Genomic DNA, 17,998 nt, shown 5'->3' with positions numbered 1-17,998 from the left:
AGCAAAAAAGCAAGATAACTATAAAATGCAGTGAGCATTATATTAGAGAAATTACTTACATTCAGCATTATCTGGAAACCTTCTGTGAATTGTCTTGTAGGTATCCAGAGCTTTTTGATAGTTACCTATTAGCCAGTAAATAAAGGACACAAGCTCAGATAGATATGCCAAATTATAGACAGGGAAAAATATTAAAACTAAAATGCAATAGGTATGGACGCTTACCACTTCTTCTATAGCAGCTGGCAACCATCAACTGCCATTTCACTTGGGTTGGCCTGTAAGTACATATACATTACACATCACAGTGCAATGCAACTGAAAAGCTTTCCTTAAATATCTGGCATATGGATGAAATTAATCAAAATGGAACTGCTCAGTGTGAATATTTTCTTGGACAAGCAAATAATTTGTTTCTCGCTAAGGGAGGGTAAAAATATGCATCTGAAGTAAGTTTCAATGCCAATTTGTAATTTGAAAAGAACAGCACTGAAGATCGTACTCTATTCTGGGTGGATGAACTCCAACCATTTTTAACACTACTTGGTCCAGCTAACAAGAACATATGTGTTGCAAATCCTTCATCTGGAGAGCAGAAAGCACATGTGTATGAATTATTAGATGGTTATATTATCTCAGCATCACACACTTTTTGTGTCTTAAGTCAAACCATACATTCACATAATTTATATTATACGTTGCCTCCCAGAAATTTTGCACTCATATTCCTGCAGTCCTATCGAGAGATGCTGTGAGTTATGTTTGGCATATAACCACTGATTTTAACATTTAAAACACAAACATATTTCCCAGAAAGTTGATTTCTATAATAGGAGAGATAATTATTGAGATTATACATTTAATGCTCAGTGTAACATACCAAGTGGAGCACAATTTATTTGAAGCACAGTTAGAAGCCAAAGTTATTATAATGCCTTCTTTCTGTAAATTTAAAATTAAAATACTTCCTACTTTATCTATGATTATTGATTTTGAAATGCCCAACAAAGCTTTAAGTTTTTTTAAGTACCTCTATTGATCTACATTCATTAAGAAATAAATACTTTTCTATTGGTCATTTCCTAAAAGACTAGTGAAGTGAAAGTGTTTTTCCTGAATTACCAAGATATAATTAAATCATAAAATGTTTTGATGTATTATGAAATTCTGACTAGGCTTCATTTAAAAGATGATTCTATCTTTCAATAGCAAAACAACAAAAGCAAAATGGTTTAGTTCTGTTAAATTTATTTCTATTAAATTCTTAATACTTGCATGAGCTGTGGGTCTATTAAAATCAGGAATATATCACTCAATTCTAAATCTTTCTCATATAAAAATAATGTTTATGAAATAGTTCTGATTTGTTTGATTTTGTTTCAGTGGTAGCAACTGGTTTATACCACAGTCAATACCTGAAAAAATTGGGTTCATATAATGCATGAATCCAAACCATGGGATCCATCAACAGAATCTCTACTACCCAATTCATGGGAAGTGCTAATATGATATTATTTCAAAAGAGTTTGTATCTAATTTGAGGAAACTGGAAATAAACTGTAAAATCTATCATAACTGTTGGATTCTAGAAAAACAATAGTTTTAGAAAATAGTTGTTTCAAAGAATTATACCCCACCCCAACATTCTTTAAGAAGAAAACATGTCTGTCTGTCTGCCTGCCTGCCTGCCTGTCTATCTATCATCTCCTGGCTCAGACAGTATGTTTTCAGCCATTCCTTTCTCGTTTTTATTGTCACCACTGAAGTTTTTAATGTTTATCACATAAACCCAGTGGAATCTAGTCAAAATATTACACATATTCTTGGCTAAACTGGAATAGTTTAAGGATATTGACCTCTTTATATCAGAACCAATCTAGAAAACTGTAATCCAGAATAATTCATTCTTCTAATTGCTTAAAGAGTTACTTGAATTTTCCTTAAAGTTAAATAATAGTACATCTATTTTAAAGGCATCAAAGAAACATTCAAAAATCACCCAAGTTTCAATACCTAATTTATATTAGTGATAACAATATTGCAGAAAATGCCTGTAGAAGTGAAATGACTCTCAACATACAAGTGTTGTGATTACTTACTGAATAAGTGCCGCTCTTTCAAAGTAGTGAATGGCTTTTTCACAAAATTGCGTGTCAATGTAATAGGCTCCAAGCCATTCTATGACCTCGATGTTTGAAGGGAAATACCGATAGGACTAAGAAAGTAAAAGGGTTGAAAGAAATGTAAAATTAGTGATAAGTTTTACTTCACTTCTAGAATAGGTTAAACCTTTATGTAAAATTCTCCAGCTACTGAAAATACATAATATATGAATGTATAAAGGTAGTGTACTTATTAATAAATTCATTAATCATTAAAGAGAATGTAGCCATTTGTAATTAACAGAAAAAATATGACATTTGATTTAAAAAATTGCTTATTTCTTGCATATTTGATTTTCAAGCATTTTAAACATGCAGTAAGGAATCACTTTCTCAAATTATGATTTTTACTGGTCAATGATACTGTAATAAAATAGTATAATTACATTTGTTACAGTGTATTACAATTACAATGTACAATGTGTTTCCTTTGAATCTATACAGTAGACCAAGGGTCTTCAAATTTGACAAGTTTAAGACTTGTGGACTTCAACTCCCAGAATTCCTAAGCTAACATGACTAGAGGAGGAATTCTGGGAGCTGAAGTCCACAAGTTTTAAAGTTGTCAAGTTTGAAGACCCTTTTAGACTTCTGACAACAGCCAACCAAACATGGCAGCATTAAGATTTGTGGACTTCAGCTTCCAGAATTCCTGAGCTATCATGACTAGAGGAGGAATTCTGGGAGTTGAAGTTCACAAGTCTTAAACTTGCCAAGTTTGAAGACCCCTGCAGTAGACAAAACTAATTTATTTTGGGTAAGCAAATTATATAGCTTAATAATTATGACTGAATTGTTTGGCTTAAATAAGCAAAATTTATACGTATCATAAATCTATTGACAATGTAAGAAAAGAGCTCTGGTAGCCTATGGTAGCTAAACATGGTGGCCATTTCATGCACTGGAAAACATGAGCCTTGAGGAGAAAAATTATATAAAGTTGTTCTGTCTCACTTGTAGCCACAAGTGAGAGTCCAAATGTCCCGAAGAAATAAACACGAACAAATAATACCAGAAACCACAGAGTTAACTTGTCTCTGAAATCGTCGTTGGCAGCTTTCCCAGAAACTGTCTTCAAGCCGAGATAACGCAAGATAAATCAGGAACAGAGGGCTTCTTCAAAGCTGCACAGTAATTAACGAAGTTTGATCCAGACAAGGGCCGTTAACTAACATGCCTCCTTATATTCCTTGGAGGGCCGTGTCAGTCTCTCTAATTAGTCTCTGACTTGACGTTTCTTTTCAAATTGTGCTTGATGTCTCAACCTACATCTAGTCCTTGCATCAACCCAACATTCGTCATCACTCAAGGACTCTGGTATGTTCTGTGGATCAGCTGCTGACACCTGAGGCATGATTGAAGTGGAAGGTTCTGGAGAGGAGGGAGTTTCCGACACTCCCTCATCCTCCTGGCTCACGTCTGCATCTCTCATTAGAGCAGGCTCCAATTCCAATGCCAAACCTTCCTCATCACTCGACCCTGTGTCTTCTGATACATCAGACTCAAAGCTCACAGCAGGCTCAAACCTTTCAGTCACAACATAAAGTGATCATCCCATCACCTCTCACTCTCTCTGTAAACAATTCAAAATGTCGGTTGCCAGGGCAAGGCTACACTGAAAATATGGTTCAAGGGTTCTCTGTGTGTTATATAAAGAAGCTGCACGTCAAAGCAGGGAAGATAATTTAATAGCAAATTTAATCAAGTTATATTGAATTTTAAGTGAATGTTCTATAATTGAAATATTTGTATTTAGACAGGCCTAATTCAGATATGACACATATAATCAGGCAGCAATTGTGGATGGCTCTGGAGGCCATGGATTATCTATACTTTTTCAAATCTGCACACTTCACCAAAACCAAGTTAACTGTATTAATTGTTCCCTTTGTTAAAGAATGTTAATTACAAAGTTTTTGGAGACAGGAATTCTAAATATGGTCCTCTTCTCTGGAACTGCATTCCCCCTGGAATTCAACTTGCTCCAATATTATTGGGGTTTAGAAAAATAATATTTTTTTAACAGAGGGATAGATGAATTAAGAGAGGCTCCTTTTATGTATGAGTAATATAGGATATAAGAATATGATATAGGAAAGTTTTACTATTATTGTATTAAACTTGTGGATATTAATGTTAATAACTAGTCCAATTTCTTAATTATTTGAATTCTATTTAAACATGGCAGGATTTTAAATCACTTAGACCTGATTAACAATTGGAGAAGCTTTAAATTAATAGTACTATATATCAGCATTTTTAAAAATAAATCTCTGGTTATATGGTAGTGATGGATTTATTAGTCTTCCCCAACCCAGTGCCCTTTAGACATACATTCCAGGAATATTCATAAGGGATACATCACTCTATTTCTCTTGATCTCTTGATCTAGATTATCTCAAATTTTCCAAAAACCGTTCATATTACCGTTGTGAATAACAATATATGTGTAAGGGAAATCAATCCATTTAATCCTGTATGAGAATTTTTCCATGTGAAGAATGTTAGAAATCAAATTTAACTGTTGTATTACTGAATTACTGTATTACTGAATAAAATGTTTTCTCTGTGGATTCCATATTCTTGATTAATAAAAATGTATTTAGTATTACAATTATTTTTACTAATCAGAATGTTTAATTATTATGCTCTTTGACATCTTAAAGGGTCAAAGTAAACATATTTTATATAGTATGCCTATTGTATATAAGAAAATACAGCAGATAACCCTTCCTCAGTAACAACCCTCAGATGCACCAGATTTTAATTCCAGTAAGCCCCAGATAACATGCAAGAAGGCTGGCACAGAAATGTAATTTTTAAAACACCTACCTCATAATAATATTGAAAAGCTTGAGACTTATCACCTTCACTATCATAGAGTTCCCCAAGTTTTGCCAATGCGTGTGAGTCCGTGGGAACAACACTGATAAGTTGCATAAGCCACTCAATGGCCTGATTAGGGTCCTCCATTAATTCATATCTGAAATAGGGTCAGTTAAGGAATACCTTATGAGGACTTCCTTTATACCTTGCAACTGCTGTGCTACAGTTGAGATCTACAGTGTTAAACGTTAGATTTATTGAAAAGATACATGCTTGCAATTTGGAAGAGAACCTGGGCACTATTTCGGAGAATTGCATGAAGCTTCAGAAAAGAATCCAATGCTTCATCCAGTCTGTTTAGCTTTTTGTATGATAAACCTGCAAAAAGAAATCATATTCGTTATGAAAAATATAAATAAAGTGAGCTAAATTACATATTCCATAATATAACTAAATGCAAGTCCACACATGCTCGAAGGTTATCCATTTTGGGAGTCTTTTTAATAATAAAAATGTTATAAATACATATAAATGGTGACAAAACTCTGAAACGGAGCTTAGCCTGCAGTTTTGGCATCTTATGGAACTAACTAGAAACCGTGGAAGAAAGTGTCCTGGGAGGGCTTCTGATGCTTTGCTTTAGTCCCACTCCCTCACAATGCCAACATGGGGTAATTATAGGTCTTAAAACCTCTTTGATTTTATCTAAGGCATCTACAATAAACCACAATAATTTCATGTAAGTAGTCATCCACTTATGACTGTTCATTTAATGGCAGTCTGGAATTATGATAGCCTCAGAAAGAGATTTATGGCCCACCATATACCCCCATGGTCAGCACTTGCTAAGCACCTGGCAATCATGTAACTGTCATTTGCAATTTTCTCTGCTGGCTTCCCCAGAAAGTCTGTGGGGAAGCAGTCAGGGAAGGTTGTAAGCTGCTGCTGCACCTGTTGTCTCTCATCTCTGGGTGCTGGCTGAAAGAGCTGCCTACTGAGGGCAGCTCCTTCAGAGGGGTGGCTTTGGTCTGCATTTGAATTTACTATCTTGGCCCTCCAATTGTGGACACCCCCGCCCCCAATTAAGAGCAAAAACTATCTCTTAATTTCCAGTTTTAAAAATGACACATTCTTATCCATAGTTCCAATCATCTCAAATTGCAATCCAAATTGACTCATGACTTACCAATATTATAAAGTGCTTCGGTGCATGATGAATCATTCCTTAAGGATTCCTTATAAAACTCTGCTGCCTTCTCACAATCTCCATTTATGAAAATGGTATTTCCTTTGTTTGACAGAGCAGCTGGATTGTATCTGTCAGAATTTACGGCTAAATCTGCATAATTGCTTGCTTGTATAATCTCATTTTCCTAAATTAAATAAAGAACATATCTTATCTGGTTGCTGATGCTTTGGAAATTAACCATTTAATATATATATTTTAATTCCTGATATAGTAATAGCACATAGACTTATACACCACTTCACGGTGCTTTACAGCCCTTTATAAGAGGTTTACAGAGTCAGCATACTACTCCCAACAATTTGGGTCCTCATTTTACCGATCTTGGAAGGATGGAAGGCTGAGTCAACCATGAGCCTGGTGAGATTTGAACTGCCAAATTGCAGTCATCCAGCAGTCAGCAGAAGTAGCCTGCAGTACTGCACTCTAACCACTGCACCACATTCTTGGTATACATAGATTCATATACATAGATTTGTTAAGTGTTGTTTCAAGCCCTCAGTTTTTATTAAAATCATACACTATCATTAGATTTTAGTATCTATTAAGATTATGACCCATTGGTTAAACAATATAACAGAATATCTACTTTCTAAATATTTTGCTGACATGGTTTTAAGTAGATCAAATTCTTACAAATTTAATGAATCCAGTTCAGTTATCTTTTTCTTCAGACATTTGCCTACCAAAAGTATTTCTACTCGCAGTTCCTCAGAATTACTTTGAAGCTGGCCCATGGTTCTTTCCATTGCTTTCTTCCTCTGAGAACCCATGAGCCAATCAATGTTGCCTTAATCTGACCAATTAAATATTAGCAGAAATAGATATTTAATCAACCCTGTTTCCATATCAATAGTTTATATCTTGCATGCATTTTTCTGATGATTTCCCCAAAGCTCCAAGCAGTTGTAAAGGAAGGAACTTTTAAAGTTGCCAAAAGGGTATCATTCTAATCCTTTTTAAGCACCTATTAAATAATACATTTTGGAAAGTTGCTGTGGCAGAAATTTGGCCTAGACTAGAATCTGTGTCACTTAAAAGAAACTAACTGATGTCAACATGTACCACTGAACTCACTGTTCTGTTACTTAGCAAAGAAGATTGAACTACTTGAACTTTGAACTGTTATCTTTAAGAAAAAAAACACATTTCACTTGAAGTAAACAATTTCAAGATAATTAAATTCAACAATTAATAAAATGTACTCTATGGTTATTTATTCTTAAAACTACTGACTATATTTAAAAGTAACCATATGAGAAAATCCGTAGAAGGTCCATATCCTCTGACTTAAATCTTTTTTTAAAAAGTCTTTATTTACTCACCAAAAAGTATAGAAAAGAAAGATTTGTGGCAGCTGCACTTTTAACTCTGCTATCCTTTTTTTCAAACATCTTTAAAGTGTCAACAGCCTAGAATTAATTAAAAAGCAAAGTTACTCTCAATGTAAAAAAACCTACTCAGCTGTACTGGATAATTGCAGAACATGAGCTGCTTCTGACAACTGTTCTAAAATTTCAGTTAGTGAACCTTCTATTTTGAACTAGTAGAAGTTGACAGTAATGTAATTCCAAACACTTCAGATCTTCCAGTCCATTTCAGGTCCAATTAATGTACTGACGCTAGAACGGCCAGATCTAGTCAAAAAAATCTATCTGTTCATTAGATGGCAGTAACAAATTAGAATTTTCTTGTCTACTTTTCTGCAGCCCAGAAATTGTAGTCCTAGTTGATATCAATCTTAAAAACTTTGAATGGGTTGGAACCAATCCAACTCCTTCTGGGTGTACTAGCCTGGAAAATTAGCTCAATTCTGAACCCCGCTTTCCAGGTGCTACTTCTGAAATCTAGTGGCAAGAAAAGAGAGAGAAAATCTGTATCAGAGGGTGGCATGTTTTGCTTCTAGAATGTCATCCACAAGACAATTCAATCCTACAGAATCTTTCTCTGAGAAAGAAAATGATGGGACATTGCCCATTTATGCTCAGGATGCTTGCTTCTCACAAGCTCAGGACAGTCATTTCCCTCAGGAGTAGCGGGAGATGAAGACAAGCCATCAAGCCCTCAACAGCAGCAGAGTCTTTATGAGGACACTAGGTTCATTAACTCCTCTTTTCTAAACCTTTTCATAAATTGACTAATGGAATAAAGTAATATTTCAATTTGTTCAAGATATGAAATTATATTCTGATCATGATTCAATGTAAACATCACCAGTAAAATGTTTATGAAAACACTGTACCTGATTAAAATCTTTTTGCCGCAAATAGGTAATTGCTTTATTGATTTCCAAGTCATTGGCTAACTCTACGTATTGAGATGTTTTTACCATTTCTACACACCTTCAAGATAAAAAAAGAGATTTTTTTCCCTATAGTGATAATTTCTACATTAAGAAGACAATTGCTTGATTAAGTCAATCCTATAAACTGATTTAAACACTTGACAGTTTTACAGACCAAATATTTAAAAGGAGACTCACTGAGTCCCAAATAAATTACCAAAACACTAATAAGGTGAGTTTGTTGTGCAGTTCTGATTATATTGTAATTTAGAATTCCACTCAACTGAAAAAGGTTACATTGTTTGTTACTATACAAGATCCAGACATTAGAGCTTTCAAGTGCAAACACAAAATCAATAAAATACAAATGATTTCATTTTATTTCATTCATTGCATATGACCATGATGTAATATCCAATCTTTAACAGAATCAACCAGAGAATAACAGGTGAACCACGGAGGACCATAGTTAAAAATTGATACCTACCAGTCATAACCCACGGCAAATGAAGTTTCAATTGCTGGAGCAATTAGTTTAGCAGCTGTCATAATATACTTTTCTGCTGTAGCTTTCCTAAAAAAATATTGTAGTGAAAAGGAGCAAAGCCTATATATACATAGTAGCTAACTGAAAACTTTATTGAAAGAATTATTAAATAAATATTAGATTTAAATATTTAAACAATAAATACTAAATAAAACATCAATTAAAATACTTTGAAAGGAAACTGATTTTAGGATATAATCCTCCATTAAAAGTACTGATTAAGACATTCATTCCATCCTCACTTTGAACCCTGATTCTTTGAGTATGAAAAAAATAGAGTAAAATAGCAGCAGGCTTGGGAAGTTTGAAGATTTTGCAAAAGTACAAATATTTAGATTGTCAACTCTACAGAGCAAAGAGTTAAATGGGACTGAACCTGCTATAGAGATTTTCAGTCATCCAGATCAGTCCCAAAGAAATTTTTATTCAACAGGCAACTGGACTTCGTTTTTCCTTGAAGACATTTCGCTTCTCATGCAAATTCTGAAGAAGCTTCTTGGATGAGAAGCGAAACATCTTCAAGGAAAAAACAAGTCCAGTTGCCTTTTGAAAAAGCTCCTGGATGACTGAAAATCTCTATAGACATTCTGTTCCAGGATTATGGAATATTACTAATATTACTAAATCATAGGAAGAAAGATGGAATAGAAAATCAGGAGTGGGAGAATGGAATCAAACACCTTGAAGAGGGAAGGACTATTTGGCTGGCACTTTAACTAGGAGCATTCCACCGTGTAACCTATTATTAACATATTACCTGTCCAGTTTTTAAACCTGCCTTCCCACATATTTTCTCCAACCCTTTATGAGATTGCAGAGGTGAGGAAATTTGGTAAATAAATGAAAATAAATCGACTTCCAACTTAGCATAACCAAAGTACACAGATGGGAAAAAAAACTGAATTCATTTACCTGTTCACTTGCTTAAACATAACCAGAAAATATGAAAGATAATGAAAGGCCTTTGGAAATAATATGAGAGACTTACCTTTCACGTTCCATTTGTCGTAAGCTATCATTCTTTATAGCTTCTATCAACAGGTTTGTATGTGGATCATCCTAACAACAAAAAGGACAATATAATCATTGAGGTTACATAAAAAACAGGAATGGATATATGAACACAGAAATGTATTCATGAAAACCATAACATTTTATATGTCACGTTCTGTAAACTATTTTTAGTCAATAAAACAGAATCACTTAACTTAGTACATCTCATTGCAAGATTTCAGCAGTCCACTCTGAATTTTTAAATAACTGAGCAAAATTTTTAAATAACTGAGTTATGTTTGTATGGCAGGTTAGATGCTTATTTCTGTACCCATCTGAGGATATATTTTAGTTCCAAAAGTATCCATTTTTATTTACTTTTTGATCTAAAAAATCCCTTTATGCATATAGGGATTTTATGAAGTATTTTTGTACTCATCTTCTATAGCGGGGTCCCCAACCCGGTCCGGCGGCCCCGGAACACTTCCGGGCGCTGGGCCGCCGCCTCTTCGCCTTCCAAAACCCCTACCACTAAGATGGCGGCGCCACCGGGAGCTTCGGGGCCTCAAACCCCAACCCGCCACTTAAACGCTCCGATGGCCCCGAGCGCGAGGCGGCGCCCGTTGCGCCGGGACCGCCGGACGGCCGGTTGGGGATCCCTAATCTATAGGATGATGTACACATCCAAATGAGAACTATTTAAATATTGCTCAAATGCAACTATGTGATGACCCGTAGTCTCTCAAAATAACCCAAAACCCAAAACATATATTAAAGTCCGGTAAAGCCTTCAACTTAACTTCACTGTTTTATTAGGTATAGTTTAAAGTCACAAAAGTAAATAAGGAGGCAAACAGAAAACCAAACAAACCGCATTGATGAGAGTTCTGAAGCAAGCCGAAATAACTAATTATAAACTCCAGGAAAATAGCCGAGAAAAGTCCATGGAAAGAACGCCAGCAAAGATAAGCCTCTTTCAAGGTGAACACTAGTTGACTTCAGCAATTCTAACTGCGCAGTTGGAAACTTATATACATGGCTCCCACCTGCAAGCCACGAGGAAGATCATGGTAATCTCCTCTTCAGTAGACATCGCTTTTCCCTGATGCTCTCCTCCCTGCGTGACCTAGGATGGATAGGGGATGGGCCTGGGTCCTCCTCTGACTGCTCAGCCAGCCTCTGCCCTTCCCCAGCCTCCTCCACCACCTCCGGAGCCACACTCCCACTCCCTGTTGGCTGTTCCTCCTCTTCCTCAGAGTCAGACTCCACCAGGGTCATGACAAACTATTTCATTTGTGTAATAAACTTTACTTCAAAACTGCATTTAAAATATTTGTCTGCTAGAAAAAAAAAGATATGCTGGGATGAAATGACCATTGTTTGATATTGATCATAAAGAATTTTTATGCCACTGTTATATTATATGGAACATTATTTTCCTTTACACAACTGTTTTTGTCTATAAATGGCAGTTTATGAATTTGTGCATACTTACTCCTTGTGAAATATATTTGTCATCATCATCAATTTCCAGTGGAACAGCAAGCAGTTTTTGGAAGGCTTTTTTCATTTGATCTCTGTCTCCAGTAGCAAAGTAGCACAAGATCAAGTTGAAGCCTGCTTTCAGGTTTGGTGATGTACTCATAATGTGCTCAAAGGAACTAATGGCATCAGTATATTGGCCGGTTTTAATAAACGCGACTCCAATGTTCTGCATTATTTTAATCCTAATGAAATACACCATTGTCAGAATCTTACATTAAACTGTATCTTAAAATAGATATCCTATGACTGAACTCTGCTTAGAATACAGTCAAAAGTGCAATTTTAACACTGTATACAAGAAAGTAATAATAACATCAAAACAAATGAAATATGAAAAATTGTGGCATAAATTCCCCTATTTGCCTGCAAATATTAGAGTAGGAATCCGATATTTTTACTCCACTGATTCAATTTATAAATCCAACTCTGAGTATCCCTGGGCAACATACAATAAAACATTATAAAAGCATATCATTATAAAAGTAATAACCAGAAGTATAAAAGTATGCCATTCAAAAACATTTGAAAACAATATTTATTACAATTAAGAATGAATAAAAAATTAATCAGCAGAACTGTTTTTCTGCCTATCTAAAGCAAAGTAATAAAGGGTGATAATCTCATCTCCTTTAAAAGGGAAATACACAATAAGGGCCCACTACTGAAAAGGTCTTTCTTTAAGTTACAACTTGGTGTAACTAATGACTGATAAGTTTATATGGAGGAAAGCAATTCTTGACAAAATTGGCCTAATCATTATAGCATTCATCCAAGTCTCACTTAAGATGTCTCCTGATCAACACCTTACTGAATATCAGGCAATGTTATAGGACATTTGCTATCTTCCCTGAGTCAACTAAGTTGGATCACAGAATAAGTATTATCAAACTAATTGAGAGAGAGAGAGAGCGGAAATGACAGAGAATCGGGAATCAGCTACCTACAACTCTTAAAAGGAAGACTTATCTGTAAAAGATACACAATTGTAAGAACACTAAATTGCTTTCCACCTTATTTCTACATGCTCTTTTGCTTGAGGATGTCACTTCATATGAACAGGGCAGATAACCAAAATGCTTCACTTTGTCATGTCTACTTTGCCCTCAAGATAATACGAAGATAGCAGTGAAATAATCAAAAGGTCGTAAGTAGTCTCAGTAGATAGCATATGGAGGAGACCAACAGGCCTCTGTAGACAGAAAATTACAGTAAACAACAAATGGCCAAATCTTGTTGAAATTCACCTCATCTCCTTGTGGACACTTGCAATCTGATCTAGAGCCATTCGATAGAACTTGATGGCTTTTGAATAGTTTCTTTGTTTCAAATAAATATTTGCCATGTTAACTTTCAGCATACCTATAAAACAATACAGAATAAGATGTTACTCATATCCCACTAATTTTCCAGAATATCATTTAGGTTGTACGTAGATATAAAACATATATAGTTGATATGGAAGAATTTGGAGAAGAGGAAAACAAAAAGAATGAGCTATTTTGGACAAAAAGAAAAGGAAAGTTTGGGACTTTTTTTTCCACTAATTATATATACAGCAGACTTTTCTTACTGCTGCAAGTTTACTTATTTATTTGCAGACCACAACTTCTATGCCACTTTAGTCAAATTGGCTTTGTTTATTTGTATCCTACCTTTATTATTTTTATAAATAATTCAAGGCAGTGAAGATACATAATATTCCTACCTCCTCATATTCTCTTCATAACAACTCAGATGAGTTGGGGAGAGAAAGTGACCACCCAAGATCACCCAGCTGGTTTTTATGGCTAAGGCAGGATTTGAACTCAGTCTCTTGGTTTCTAGCCTGGTGCCTTAACAACTATACCAAACTAGTTCTCATTTTATTTAAAAACAACATTTAAATAGTAAAAGGCTGGCTTTATTGGGCCTGCTTAATTTACAGACCTGAAAAAGTGGGCCTCAAGAAAAACTTCAATTCTTTTATCACTTGAGGATTATCCTCGAACAAATATCAAAGTTTAATTGGGGGAATAGTATACAGACTTTTCCTGCAGCTTCTAAACTAGCAGGCAAAGTTGTCAGCACACATACTTTAAGAATACGATCACTAAATGCAGAGAATATCAGAGTTATATCAAAAGATAGCTCCAGATTCAACTATTCTTGACTTAAAGGAACATTAAAACTCAAAGGCACTACTGAACTAGCCGTCTGCTTTGCTAAATAATTCATAAAAAAATTGTTACTTCAGATTTGACAAAAGAAAAATATCTCATTGGTCTTATAAAATGGCATCAATTTCCATATTTAACCAATATCAATGAACGCCACCCAGAATCACCTATGTATGTGCTGGATGGCTATATAAATTTGTTAAATCAATCAATCAATCATTCCCATTTGATATAATTATTCAGTATGGTTTTATTTGATAAAAGTAAAGTACCTCCATTGACAAACATTTTGTTTTTCACGATGACCTGATATGTATTTAGTGCTTCAGCATACATTTCATTAGCAGAGTATTGGCTAGCCAAATTGAAAAGTACCTGAAAGAAAAAAAATTAGAATATCTCCATTGTTCTCCACAAGCAACAGTTTTAAATTTCTTCATCATAAAGTGTAGTGTAGCAACTATGTATGAAAAAGAGAACAGCTGCTTTTTGGAAGAAAACAGAAAGCAGCTACGTCAGGGGAGAGAACAGAACAGCTATTAGTAGAACGTTACTGAAAATTTGGTTCGGTATACTCTATTCCTCAAGGAAAGGGTTGAGAGATGTGGTCTTTTACTTCTAAGCCTAGAGGACTTTGAGCTCATTGGTACATTTGGAATTTCAAGGACTCCTTGTGAGAGCTTGTGCATGACGGGTGCTAGGCATGAAACGTTCCCCATTCACATAATGGCAACCCTGGCTGGGACATAACAGATTAAAAGGTAAAGATGATTAAAAAGTCAAATCAAGCTTGACACTGGTAGCTTCAAGACAACAACAAAAAAAGATCTGCCATTGCCTTTTCCCAGGATTTTTTTAAAATATGCCAGCCTAGCTTAAATAATTGATTCAAAGCAATCTTTTCCGCAGAATCTTCCCTGCTGCGCTATTTAACTTTGTTCCTTTTTAAAGGCAAATGGCCCTATTTTCAAGTAAAGAAGTCAGTAGGTGATGCTAGTGGATAGCAGCATGTCAACTTCTTTTGAAATTTAGAATGAATTACTTACAAATATCATCCTCACTATATTACACGCCCTCCGCACCTGATCTTTTTATTAGTAAGGTGCTTCAAAGCAGGTGTGTGTTATCATTTCCTTCATCCAAATACTAACTTCCTGAAATGCACAACTATCAGACAAGCCTATGAAAGTATACAACTGTGTTAAGCAGATGCTGACAGGTATCATGTACATATCCACATCTATTCCTGCCTTAGATATGAAGCACTGCACATCCCTATTGCAACCAGATGCTGTTAACATATAGAGCTACATTTCGTGATACAGACCAGAATTCTTTCATTCCTTTCCTCATATTTGGATATCATTACTTCTATTATCTTGGGAATCCATTGGCATACAAATTTAATAAATAAATCCATGCTAAAATGTTACAATATTTTTATTACATATATCACAATATTTTTATAACAAAGAATGGCTGCAGGATTTGGGTTTGGTTAGTCTAAAGAAAAGAAGAATTAGGGGCGACATGACAGCAGTACTCCAGTATTTGAGGGGCTGCCACAAAGAAGAGGGGGGTCAAATTATTCCACAAAACACCAGAGGGCAGGACAAGAAGAAACTAGACAGCCACTTATCTGAAATAGTATAGATTCTCCTGCTTGAGCAGCAGGCTGGACTAGAAGACCTCCAAGGTCCCTTCCAGCTCTATTCTATTCTAATTCAGCAATGTGTGGGTGGGGGGAGCCACAGATTGCCTATTCTCAAATTTCATCCAAGCATCTTCATTTTTTTCCCTATTTTTCTGGCAGGACTCATTTTGCATTAAAAGAAGCGTAAGCAGATTTCCCATCATTACATTGGAAAGTTAGGAAATATTATTTTTATTACAGAAACAATGAAAAATACTACTGAAATGTTCTGTTGCTGCATTATAAACAGAAATAAAAATAAAATCTATCTGCGTATTAAATCTTTATAAAGCACTTTCCAAAATACATTTTGCAGATGCCAAAAGTGGACAAAATACGCTACATACAATTTATCTAAAGTAAATTAACTACTCAGAAATCATTAATTTGCTTCAAATTTATATGATGGTTAAACAGGCTTTAATTCTAGTTAATATAGAATGACTGGTCTAAACTAGAGTTGTTGTCATAGCTTGTATGATTCATCCCATTCTTAAGATTCTGAATATGCATTGAGTGTTTTCAAGGTTACTTACGGTATAAGTAAGATCAAGGTTAATATTAGCAGGAGACATTGTCTGTTCACGTTGCCTTACTAAGGCTCTTTCTTTTCTTCCAGCATCTTTAGCCTTTTCTAGAGCCTTAAAGAAAATAATTTATGTTTCATTGGTGCCTTATGCCCTTCCTTAGACAATGCTGAATAAAACAATTTTCATGTATATTTACACAAATCTATTTCTATGATTGCTTATAAAATCACTAATAGGATGCAACAGCAACAAGTAGAGAATGCATCACTCACTAGCACATTTTAATGGTGCTCTTTAGTAGAAAGTGAGCTTACAAATTCTATTTTTGAATACTAATATGAAATCTTTAAAACAAACTACATATACCAAGAAATGAATGAACATTTAATTTGGAAGAAGAAGAACTAGTTACAATATGCTTCTTGGTAAGGATAACTGTAGCAATGTTTTTCTCAACAAAAATTGGTGTCTCCCAAAGCATAGTTTTACAGTGTCTTTCGGGTTTTTGAAAGATGGAACAGCATATTACCTTTCTGCTTGAAATCCTCAATGCTCTCATCATGCATTACAGATAGATGGACTTTTTTTCAGATAAACACAGAGGAAACTGAATTCCAGCCCAAACTTAATTCTAAAACCCAAAGACTTACAAAATTGCAAAATATACATACTCTAGATTATGCACTCTTTCAGCAATCCTTAAAAACAAATATTTTTATCATTTTCCATAAAAGGGCTTAAAGAAATACAATGGTGTCAAAGCAAAAATATGAGCAGGCCACTAATGGTCATTTTATATTAGCATATTTGCCATATGAATCAATCGGTTAATCAAGGGAGTTGCACTAGTTTTTTTAACTTCATACATAATGGATGAATTCATATAGCAGCTATATTTAAATGTGATGAGATTTGTGCTGAATTTTTATCCAGCTAAGTTTTTATGATGGTTCTTCATCTTTTATTACTATAAACAAACTGGCAATCTGAAAACTATAAAAGCAAGAATAGCTTTTTATTTTAGGATGAAGTAATAATTTATGTCTTACCAATTTTAAATCTCCACAGCTGTGAGCAATGCAGCTTTCTTCAACCAACTCATTCACTTTTTTTTCTAACAGTTTAATCTTTCCTTCTGGACTGAAATAAGGAAAGAGCCGAATCAAAAGGCATCAGAAACAGCAAGGCAAAAAAAATCTACACTTTGATATTAGGTGTACTATATTATGTTCTGCTTGGGCTCCCCTTATTTTTATACATATTCACTTCATACAGATAATTCTATGCTGATTTTTCTAATGAAATACTCAGGCTGGACTATTTCTGAAGAAGAAATTAAAAAACACATGGTCTCTTGAAAGACCTCCCAAGAACGTTTTGCAGCAAAAACTGTTGAGATCATATGATTTATAGCTAATGAAAGATTCCAGTGCTACTGTGTATGGTGGCCAATCTGATTTATAAAGAAATTATTTCCTGCCCACTTCCCAAATATGTTCCAACTATCCAGGGCAAATTTGAGAAGCATACACAATAGCATGAAGTGGAAACAATATGACTTACAACGACTGCTTAATCTGCAGACAAACACTAGATACAAAAAAGGCTAGGTAATTTATTTATTTGATTTATATTCTGCCTTTCTTTTCAACAGTTCAACACAACTTCCATGGCAATCTCTCTTCACTATATGAAGCTAGTCTGGGCTGAAAAGAAATGAGCAGCCCAAAGTTATGCAGTTAATTTCCACAGTTAAAAGTGAACAACCTGCCCCCAATCCCCACCCTGTAGTCCAACCTCATACCTATTGCAACACAAATGATTGTCAGGTGTTATCAACTCTATTGGAATAGATATATGTTAGTATATGTGACTAAACACAATTGATATATCCATTAGTATACTTTTAAAAACTGAAACACTGACATTAATAATGAATCACATCTATCCCAGTCATATGAAAGTATTTGAAGATGGCATCGTGGGGCATCTAAACATTATACCACAGTAATTAAT

The 17,998-nt window shown here is 34.8% G+C and overlaps 1 protein-coding gene across 2 annotated transcripts in view; it reads right to left on the bottom strand.

Annotated features, from left to right (window-relative positions):
* Positions 1-17,998, bottom strand: part of IFT88 (intraflagellar transport 88) — a 38,110-nt gene that overhangs the window by 11,212 nt on the left and 8,900 nt on the right. For both annotated transcript variants that reach the window (XM_026675077.2, XM_026675079.2), the window contains 15 exons: positions 17,032-17,122; positions 15,989-16,093; positions 14,032-14,134; positions 12,848-12,962; positions 11,554-11,785; positions 10,054-10,124; positions 9,006-9,092; positions 8,477-8,576; positions 7,560-7,646; positions 6,175-6,361; positions 5,258-5,366; positions 4,995-5,145; positions 2,100-2,215; positions 226-278; positions 60-125 (listed from right to left, as the gene is read on the bottom strand). In XM_026675077.2, coding sequence (XP_026530862.1) covers positions 60-125; positions 226-278; positions 2,100-2,215; positions 4,995-5,145; positions 5,258-5,366; positions 6,175-6,361; positions 7,560-7,646; positions 8,477-8,576; positions 9,006-9,092; positions 10,054-10,124; positions 11,554-11,785; positions 12,848-12,962; positions 14,032-14,134; positions 15,989-16,093; positions 17,032-17,122 — 1,673 coding nt within the window. The remainder of the gene's footprint in view (positions 1-59; positions 126-225; positions 279-2,099; positions 2,216-4,994; positions 5,146-5,257; positions 5,367-6,174; positions 6,362-7,559; positions 7,647-8,476; positions 8,577-9,005; positions 9,093-10,053; positions 10,125-11,553; positions 11,786-12,847; positions 12,963-14,031; positions 14,135-15,988; positions 16,094-17,031; positions 17,123-17,998) is intronic.

The sequence above is a fragment of the Notechis scutatus genome, chromosome 5 (assembly GCF_049901735.1).
Source record: "Notechis scutatus isolate UNSWTSFEM ecotype Mainland chromosome 5, rNotScu1.2, whole genome shotgun sequence".
In the NCBI taxonomy this organism is placed as follows: domain Eukaryota; kingdom Metazoa; phylum Chordata; class Lepidosauria; order Squamata; family Elapidae; genus Notechis; species Notechis scutatus.
Note: the sequence above shows the minus strand (reverse complement) of the source record. Positions and strands in the feature narration are given on the sequence as shown.